The following is a 10,970-nucleotide window of genomic DNA, read 5'->3' as shown; positions in this document are numbered from 1 at the left end:
TAAATAGAATCAGACTAAGCTAAGTTGGCAGCGATTTTGATAGCACAGGCTGAGTACCTAAGTGTAATTTAAATGTCATACTTATATGAAATTATGACGTTTAAATTAACACTTGCACTTTTATTGCTTGCTGGGCTATAAAATTTGCTACCAACTTAGCTTGGTCAGACATTAAACGCTTGTAGAAAGTAAAAATATTCACTCCTACAAACTGCAATAATTAGTTTATTTTTTGATAGGCACAGAAAATCGGTGGTTAGTAAAAATGTTGCATAATGCTGTCCAACTGGCCGGCTTCATAAGCGGCGATTTATTTACCGTTCGCGCCAGGCTCGAGACCCATAAGCTGAGTCATGCGTTTTAGCTAAAAACGATTTGTATGGTGGCCTGGCGTATTGTGTACGCTCGGCGGTTCGTGGCCATGAATGGGTTAAGTAAACGTCATAATTTCATACTGATTTTAAATAACGTTTTTCAATTAAAAGTCACGTCAAGATCGCGTAGTCTTTTTCTAATGCTAAAAAAAGCTCCTACAGAGAAATAAGCCCTTTTGAAAAGACACTCTTCAACTATGGGCAGATTGACTAGAAGCTTGATTAGCGCCTATGGCAAGTGTTGGTACAATAATGGTACATATCGGTACATACCTACAAAAAACTAGTCTTTAATGTATAAAAAAATCTACGTTGGGTCAGTGATCACAACTTGTTCAATTTGTTTATTGTTGTTCTTACTCTTTAATTTATTACTTTACTTTGAAATAATGTTTACATTTTTATACTACCTAATCTACCTATTTAAAATGCTAATAATGTGCATAGCTTCATAGCTTATACAGAAAATAGAGAGGTTTGTAGAATTGAAGGCAAGTTATTGTGATTAAAGTTGAATTTATGGACCGAGTTTTAACCCATTGACCGCCACAGTCGGCTGTGGCCGTCATCGAAAAGTCTTGCCACGGACGCCAACGACGGCTACAGCCGACAACTTCGCCAATGTAATAAGGATTTACGAGGGACTCCGTAAAGTTCAATTTCGCTTAAATAATTGCGATCGCCTAGCGTCGGGAGCACGGCATATTCCTTCGCCGTCTGGCGGTCAAAAGGTTAATAGGCTTAGCTGACACTGATGCCAAAAATTTAACAACTGTTAGAGCTAAATATGTAAAAGACATCACAAGATTGGCTGACTGGTGCTATATTTTGGGAATGTCGTCCATGAGTTAAAATTAATTATGTAAATGGTAACTATAATATGATGTGTCTATGCTATGATGAACATTGCACGCAGTTGTACTGTTTCAGATTAATAGTTAACTTAACATGATTCAAATGAAATCTATGAAGTCTAACTACGATTTATAAACTTAAAATACAAAAATGTGTTACGTTACTGGAATCAATTTAAAATTAATACCTGTACAGATGTAATAAAACTAATTTAAGAGCAATTAAACCGGGTCATTTTGTGTTAAAATATATACAAAGCGATCCGCATTTACTGCCCTTAAAATGAAATAACTAACTATAAATTGAGCAAAAAATAAAATCAAAAACATACTTTGCTGCAAGCTCTAGATAAATTCATTCGGCGTCACTCTTACGCGACTTTTTGATACTAGCCGACTTATTGTCACCGGCCGGAAACAGCCCTTGGAAGTTGTAGCGCTGCTCCTTCACCTGGGATTCCTTGTCAATGCAAGCAATAATGTCCCTGTTTCTCTTCAAGTTTCTATCCTCGTCGTCGGTGGACGCGAGGGACTCTAGGGAGGTCACGGTAGAGGGCGCTGCGGCGAGGCGAGCGGCCAGGTCGAGGTAGGGCCGCGCGGCGCCGCGCGACACCTCCGCGGAGGCGCTGCTCGCGGACCCGGACGCGGGCGACGAGAGCGCGGCCAGGCGGATCACATCGCGCTGGGATTCGCGCGCTTCCATCAGGAATATGCTCTCCTGTTTTGCCAGTCAAATCGTTTTAAGCAAGCGGGACAAGATAAAATCGCAATCAAGAGTGGGACAAGAGGGATGTTTGTTTTATCAGCATCGATCAGAATCGATCTTAATTCAGTGCTGAGTAGCGTATTTTTTTATTAAAGTTGGATTTTCGACGCCAAAAATTGTTTGCTGTATCAACAGGTTTCCCTTTTGCACAATATAAAACTTAAGTTAAAAATAAAATAAATGGTGCAGAAGAGTGATAGGCAGAAAAACAAAAATGCGGTACTAATAATAGCTTGTAATGATGTAATGGTAGCCTACGTGTTAGCGTGGTGAAGAGTCATTCCAGTGTCTATAGAAACTTAACGAACCGACAAAGAACAAGTACTTAGTAGAAGTTATAGTTATGTTTTTTCTAGATAATATATTTTATTCAGTGGAATAGAACAATTAGGAATCGTTCGTTTAAAGTCCAAATACGTAATTAAAAAAATATTATGAATAAGTAAATAGTTATGGAAAACTAAATTAAATAAATATTTAAAAATATATTTGGAAGGTAATGTAAGAATAGCTACCTTAACTTCTTTAGTGGTGTACTGGTCAAGTTTGTCGTATATGACGGCATGAAGGCCGAGATTCTTAAGTTTCTTGATGGTAGCCTTGTCGTTATTGTCGTCGCCCCAACAGAATATCACCAATCCGGCGTCCGTCGCCAACTTGACCTGGAAATTAAAATTATATCTTGTAAGTTTATTTCACCTAAGTATACTTAATAAAAAAAAAATAAAAATAAAAATCGTTTATTTCCGAAAAATATTCACATGGATACAGTTTTTACTGACCTCCACACTAGGCAATGCCTGTCCCGTGGAGGAGAGAAAGATAATATACCTAAATACAATAATGCTAGTAAAACGAGTAACAATTTAAAATTAAGTTATTACAGAAAGTATTATTAGAGAGCTGAAATAGGTAGGTATTATACATTAATTTATAATTATTAAAAAACTTGTAAGGACGAAGGATATTACAACAAATAGGGGTTCAATTGAACATTATTTAACGATTCAAAAATTATTATATATAGGCATACAAAAGATGGGATTTCTGTGTTTCATATAATTCGTGTAAACATCTTATGTTCCACATTTTAAGCAGAATAAATCACCTATTTAGTTACTTACTATTAGCAAAGAGAATAGAGTGTATACAGAGTGACTGTCATGGTAAATTATGTAGCCCCAGTACATTTACTGCCATCTTTTGACAAGAGATTAAAACTGTTAGACTTTGACCCTTAGTCAAATGGCGTTCGAACAGTTTTAATCTTTTGCCAAAGATGGCAGTGAATTTACTGTGGCTACATAATTTACTTTGACAATCCGCCTCTATTTCAAATTCACTTTGCTATAGGTACCTTTACTCTATACATATAGAGTCGACGTCAAAAATATGTTTACACAATTGTCCGTGATCCATCGAATGTATCAAGTCGGGAATTGTATAACTACTTGTACAGATATCTTCGACGTCAACCATATGTAGTAAATTTAACTGTACGCGTCAATGAACTTATGACATTGACGAAGAGAATATATTTCGTTGTTATGATCTTATAACACCGGTCGTTGACCCATTGAGTTTTATAGCACTAGCCTGTTAGTCACTCTCTGTAGATTTAAGGCTGCAGAGAAAAACACTACAACTCTACCGTTTAAGTACATGTGTGAAGAACTATCGTATTGTTAATGAATAATGATATAGTATAGACTTATAGAGACTAGAGATTGACATGGCAAATCAGCAGACTGGATATAAATATGTAATTAAGTAAAATAAAATAATAGAAGGTGTAACATAATAACATAAATAGTGCGGATCCGTTCTTAAGGGCATACTCAGTACCTATCGTGTGCTGATTAGGAAAAAGTAGAATATTTTTTATTGAAGCGAAATAAATGATTTTTCTATGGTGCAGGTCGTCTCATCTAAGCCCCCTCTTGTAAGTGTGAGAATTACTCGATTTATGCGACTGATTAGATTTCAACTATATGCATTAGGGCGCGCGTTGATGCAAAGTTCCGGCTATTTTTTAATCAATTCCAAATGTTGTTTAACAGCCTATTTGCTCTAACATCATCCTTGACCTGGTTCGAAACCAGAATTACCGCGTCGCGTTGTCGTAGTAGTTCAAGCTTAACTTGAGAACGACACTGACTGAAGTTATATAATCACTTTAAAACTAAATAAAAGTAATAATAATGAATGTTATCATTTTATGGTGTACTTACCTTACTTATGTACTAAATACTAAAAAACATAAAGTTTTGTTACTTTGTAACAATAACATTAGCATTAAAATTAATCCTCATTTCAAATTTACAGTGTCGCAAATTACTTACGTGAGTGGATCGGCATTCGAACTTTAACAATTTAACCTTGATTTGACAATTAGGTACCTACGGTAAACTGCAGACATAACTGACCCCTCGCATAGAAACTTGTTTGCAAGTGGCGGGGGGGGGTCCGTTATCTCTGCAGCTTACTGTACAAATATCTGAACGCGTCTCTATTGTCAAGGCGTTAGAGTGCGTGTTCAGATATTGTGAACACCTTGGCCGCTCCGATATATCTGATGGCGACTGTACTTTCAATGTATCTCGCTGGCACTTGCCCATAAATACCGTTATCATACTTATTTTTGTTCAAAATTTACTGAGATCTGAGAGTAATGTCGAATCCATATCAAATCAAAAGCAGACTTTTAAAGCTTGAATGCCTTCTTAGTCAAGTGAAGAAAGGGACAACTATGTACATAACAAGTAATTAATATATCTGGCAAAAGAGACTCTTATAGTCTATCTACATACATTCTTATCTGTAAGTACTTATATCTATTTCCTCATCACGATAACTGTTATATTTTTTCCATTATTTAATTTTTTTACTTGACTACCGAGTTAGAGAGAGAGAGGAGGTTAATATTTTTGTATGATTAAATGCAAGTGTCAATCGTTTTGGATCTGGTTTTGATAGCCAGTCCAAATTGTCTGGGACGTATACGGGACAAGATAATATACGCAAGCTCGGAAGGTAAAATAACATTAGGTAGGTAACATATAAGTAGGTAGGTACTATAAGTATTTTTTAAATAAACTTTCCTATATTTTGTACATATTACAAGAAGTCTTCGACTTATAACATGTATTATGTGAGCACTTGAGCAGCGTTGCAAAGTACAGATAAATCGTACAAAAGCATGACGCAGTCGTATTTGCGTGGGAAACCACGTGAACTATATCTGAAGCTAGAGATTATTTATAGTCACGTGCCGACCATGAAGGGGACACTGTTGTGTTGTTTCTAGTAGCAGCGAGGGTCAGCCAAAAGACAACTAATAAATAAATAGGTACAAGTGGTACAACCTGGGTACAACAGAGAGGCATTTTTTCATATTGCAATAAATATTTTTGGGACAATCTTACATAGATCGACCTAGGCCTAAACTAAGCAAAGCTTGTACTTTGGGTACTACGATATACTTATATAAATGAATATATACTGAGAAACATAGATTATGTATAGTCAGGTCTTGCTTCATATATAGGGTCACTAGTCACTACTGCCTAAGCTAGAAGGCTGTTAGAGAATTATCTAAATATGTAAATACCTGGGTAGGATCTCTGAGCAGATCTTCTGTGTGCACAACTATGCCCAAAATGTCTGAACTGATGGCATTTTGTACTGCAGCCGGAATTGACAGGCACCTGGGGTCTCGGTATGGCTTGTATTTACTTGTGACACCCTGAAAATATTATCATAATACAAGTTGTTTAGACGTTTATATTGAATACCTTGTAAAACTCTGAATAAACCCTACGATTAATATGTGTACATCTACTGAATAAAATATAAAATACTCGTACAAAAGAAATCAAACACTACTTACGATAGTTAAAAACATGACGGGATATTTGTTTTGCTTGTTTCTGACCATTGTGCAGATATCAGGGTTGAAACAGGAAAACACGATGTTTCGCGATCCTGCATGCTTCAGAACAATTTCCAGTACCTAGAATGAATATCAAAAAGTTAGTGTCATTATAATATTATTATAAGAAAATGATTACATAAATATAATTATTAATATTTCAGTATTAAAGGTTTCTCTCAGACTCCAAAATGACCACTACCACTACCACACTACTGCATTGTTTTGCTCACCTTATCAACATAAATGTTCATATCAAATGGGTTATTAAGCTCAAACGTGCCATCCTCCAATTCCATGGTCCATTTAAGCTCAACATTGAATCCAACATGGCTATCTATAGTGTTTAAAGCCAATTCCAATGTTGGAAATGGCTGGTGTTCATCTAAATCTTCATCAAAAAACAGGGCTTCATGGCTTCGTCCCTCAACTAAGTGGTATACCTATAAAAATGAAAATTACCTCATTAAAAATAGTCTTTCTAGAGAGTTGTTTTTATCTTTTACCACATTCACTGCCAGCATATCCGTAGTCGCTTTTCGCTACATACTGTTTTTCCAATGTTATCAATTACGCTCGTAGCGCGTAGCTTGAGCGCTGGCACTGAATGTGTTAATAAAGTGGAAACTGGCAACAATTCTATTTTTTTGTAATAGACTGAATTATACCTTAAGTTTCTGAAGCTGTTCCAAAGTCAAGTCCTTCACAGGCAATTCAAGCATTTCTGTGAAGTCAACTTCCTTCTTTCTTTTCATAGAAATACATACATAAAAATCATGATATATAACTGGTATCATATCTTTACTTAGCTGAACATCAAACTCAAGCATGTCTGCACCACTTGCAGCTGCCTGTTTAAGAGAAGCTATGGTATTTTCACGAATAGAATTTCCTCTGAAAATTGTCAGATTACATTTTAAAGAGAGATTTGTAATTGAGCATCAAAGATATGATTAAATAAGTATTTAGGAATATCTGGTAAATGACATGGCTAACAGGTAATTGTGAGGAGACTAGTGAATTGAATGCCAATCATGCACTGCCAAGCAAAAAGTTAGGCTTAAAATATGCACAGCTAGTGGCAATACATTTCAAATGCCCTTTTTAAATACTAGATCAGTGACAACATAGAAATATAAAACAAAAACATGAATGTACCTAGATACAATTAATTCAAGAATCAGAAATGTTAAACTTTGATGCCCAATTATACTTAGATACAGTCACATTAAACACACTTTTCCAACAATATAATGGAGGTCTCATAAAACTGTTTTATATTTTAAAACTAAAATAATATATAAGTTATATCATCTGATCAAGAAGGCTTATTACAAAATATTTAACAGAACTTACTCTTTCTTTTTGAAGCTAGCTCCCAGCCCCCGATGGCCTACCTCCAACCCGGTCCATGTAGGATTCCAATGCTTTGCATATGAAACCTCAAAAGAGTTAAGCTTAGTCTCTGACATGGGATTTATAGTCAAATACTGAATGTTCACCGTCCCAAGAGGTCTATGCTTGATGCTGCATGTGACTGGCAATTCTAACATTCCTTCCGAGGGTTTGAACATGTTGGGCAGTACGTATGTGTAACCAACATGACATGGCGGTTCCTGAGTGGAAGCTCTAGTACTATAGCAATAGAAATCTACTAGATAAGCCACACTGTCCAGCTTCTGGGCCATTATATTAACAATAAGAATATCATCAGGTCTGTACTCCTTTCCAAACTGTTCTTGTGGGTGCAGCTGACAAAGGGAAGCATCATTATCCAATGTGGCCACCTCTACAGAAACTCCGGTGGGGACCTCAGCAGTGTCGGTGCTTAGTGAATCGTCAATCTGACCTTCAGTTCCAAAACTCAAGTTGACTGGAGTTACTTTTATATTAATGAGTCTTCCAGCTAAACGAGTCTTAAGCTTTAATGGATTTTTGACAAATTTAAATTGCAGTAATGTTTGACATGTGAGCCATCCTCTACAGAGCCTGACCTTATCATCATAGTGCCCGTAGACATCTAGTGATGGCTCACGCGTGTTTTCCTTGATTACTCTAGGACAAACATTGGTCTCCCAAGATCGCACAATGATTGCTTCTTTGTTATGATCATCGAAGGTACACACGGCATAGCGATAGTAAATCTCGCATGTGTTTGGGATTGTTATAGTGTTAGACCACACATCTCTACCTGGCTCCTTTTCAAGTGGAACTGCGTTCAAATAATCCCATTCACCGAGCTGAGGTATATTCCCCGTAATAACGACGGTATCTCGTGCGCTAACATTAGCATATGGAACGGTTACACTAAATTTCCACTCTTCGGTATACATTTTTGGTGGCGACGGTGGTGGCTTGGCGGGCGATTTCGGAGGAATTCTAGTTTTCAGTTTTTTCCGGTCTTGGGCAAAGAACCAGCTCTGCATACTACCGACGGTGGGCAAGTGACGCTGACGACTATTTTATTTGTCAATATTGCAGAGCACTCCCGATCTCTTGTCAAATTGTTCTTTGGTCTCACTAACAAAATAATATCAACTGCTTTAATACTATAAGACTTTCATGTACAGGTACCATTATTATAAAATTATTTAAGGAAATTAAAAATGATAAAAGATTGGATCACTTTTTAGATTCATTGCAGTGCAGAGGTGGTTAATAGTTTTGATTTTGAAACGAAATTGAAGAAATTTGACACTGACATTTTAAAGCGAGCTGTCTGTGACATATATATTTAAGCATTTCTCAAAAAATTGTACGTTTCGATCACATCTTAAGCCGGCCTCCCACGGTGCGTTTTTTCACAGTTCACCGCGCCTCTACAGGCCGATAGATCGTGGGAACGGTCGCATCCGACGAGGCCTGTGGTCGCTTGTCGTCACCCGTCCGATCCGTCGGGAGTCGGTAACATCAAACTCATCAAAGGCGCGTCGCGACGGTGCCTGTCGCGGCCTGTAGGGGCGCGTCTGCGTCGGTTTATTTCACCTGGGACAGCGCGTGCGGGTGGCGACAGGCCTCGTCGGATGCAACCGTTCCCACGATCTACCGGCCTGTAAAGGCGCGGTCAGATCTGTGAAACAACGGGCCGTGGGAAGCCGATGTAATCAACCGCACAGGCATCCACAGGCGTGGCGCGGTCCGGCCTTGCCTGTAATAAACACGGGCCGTGGGAAGCTGGCTTAAACCGAGTGTCGGATTTCTATAAAAATTGGTATGCTAGTAAAGTACATGAAGCTGAACAATATTCACCATATTTCCCAAAATGTCTAAGAAAGTTTGTATGAAACATTCCTTTTTTGTTACCAGATTTCCTTACACATTGCACATTGGTAACAAAAAAGCCACCACCACCAATACCAATTCCATACCAATTTTTATAGAAATCTAAGACTCCCGCGCGAGCCACGAGACGAGCCGCGAGCCGCGCCACGAGACGCGAGTCCACCGTTTACACTCGCGTTCGGCTTGTCATTCGGTTATAAACCTTATGCCGTGCCGTTAGTGTTTAAATTATATTAGCTCGACGAGCTTGCGAGCCACGAGACGAGCCGCGAGCCCACCGCTTACACTCTCGTCTCGTGGCTCGGCTCGCGGCTCGTCTCGTGGCTCGCGCGAGAGTCTAAATCGACTATAAGATGTGATCGAAATGTACAAATTTTTTGAGAAATGCTCATTTATACTTGGTCAACCAGATCTTGACAGTAGAAAAAGGCGGCAAATTTGAAAAATGTAGGCGCGAAGGGATATCGTCCCATAGAAAATTTGAATTTCGCGCCTTTTTTTACTGATAAGATTTGGTTGACCAGCTATAATTCAGGCACGTTCAGGGCATAGATGGTAGGATTCTATAGATTAACTAAAGTCCGAGAAGAATTTTTTTTTTTTTAATCTTTATTTATTTATAGAGGGTTTTTACAAATGCCACCCTCATAGTGGCTCTCTAAAAAAAAACTACAACAATCTAACTTTCACTATTTCTAATTTGTAAGATGGCCTTGACCATATTATAAAGAAGCCCAGCCTCTTCGGAGGCTGGACATGCCAGGATGCTATTGACTCTGCCGAGGTCATAGCACCTGACATTGAGCAAACGACGCTGTGCAGCACCTCGGCGACATTCCATTAAAATATGAAACACAGAGAAGAAATTGTTAAGAAATTAAAAAGTGACAGCATTGTAGTGTCGTCCCGTTTTATTAGGGTATGCGCGCACGGGCAACTTAGTCGCCAGGCGACTTATTTGTCTCTTACGACAAATTAATCGCCTCCTCGCCGTGATGCGCGCACGAGAGCGACAGCAACACGACTTTTTTCTACGCAGTCATCAACATGGATTTTGAAGAGACGGCTGTGGTCGTTGCACTCGTATTAAAAAAACCGATGAAAACGTCGAAAAAAACAATATTGGGTGCATCCATTATGACTATGTTCTTTAAGTTAAATAAATAATTCTACTTAATAAATAATTATTACAAAATATATAGAGGTCTCCATTCCACTTCTTCAATTAGCCTACTATTGTCGATTATCATCTTCTACGACCAGCATTTTACTTCTTATTGAATGCGGGCGCGTATCAGTACACGTACACATACAAGCTCTCGCCGCGGCGGTCGAGAGGCACTTATTTGTCGCCCGTGCGCGCACTAGCATTTAAACCAATAGGGAAGGAGACAGTTGCGTCACGGGCTTGTCTCCGAACCCGCGGATAAAAAAGTCTCCCAGGAGTCGCGTCGCTACGTGTGCGCACTTCCATACTAACCCATAGACTTGACGTGAGAGACAAAATAGTCGCCGCGACAAAAGTTGCCCGTGCGAGCATATCCTTAGATTGATTTGTACGGGATGACACTACAATGTCGCCACTTTTTAATTTCTACAATTTCTTGTTGGACTATAAGCTCATCTATAGGATCCTACCATCTATGACGCGTGCGTCCGTGAGGGACATTATAGCTGGTCAACCATAGAGGTAGGATCCTATAGAATAGAAGTGGTCTACGCGTGCCTCCGTGAGGGACAAAACATACGCAATGCGACGCTAT

At 38.6% G+C, this 10,970-nt stretch overlaps 1 protein-coding gene across 1 annotated transcript; it reads right to left on the bottom strand.

The window, feature by feature from the left end:
- Positions 1-1,365: 1,365 nt before the first annotated feature.
- Positions 1,366-8,369, bottom strand: LOC134648066 (glycerophosphocholine phosphodiesterase GPCPD1-like). The gene is made up of 7 exons (XM_063502507.1): positions 7,282-8,369; positions 6,594-6,819; positions 6,159-6,368; positions 5,884-6,006; positions 5,605-5,739; positions 2,510-2,656; positions 1,366-1,946 (listed from the first exon to the last, which is right to left on the bottom strand). Exons 1-7 carry the CDS (start codon positions 8,349-8,351, stop codon positions 1,584-1,586), a joined length of 2,274 nt encoding a protein of 757 aa, XP_063358577.1. The 5' UTR covers positions 8,352-8,369; the 3' UTR covers positions 1,366-1,583.
- Between the last annotated feature and the right edge of the window lie 2,601 nt (positions 8,370-10,970).

Source organism: Cydia amplana, chromosome 5, assembly GCF_948474715.1.
Source record: "Cydia amplana chromosome 5, ilCydAmpl1.1, whole genome shotgun sequence".
Taxonomy (NCBI): domain Eukaryota; kingdom Metazoa; phylum Arthropoda; class Insecta; order Lepidoptera; family Tortricidae; genus Cydia; species Cydia amplana.
This window is presented reverse-complemented; position numbering and strand designations above follow the sequence as displayed.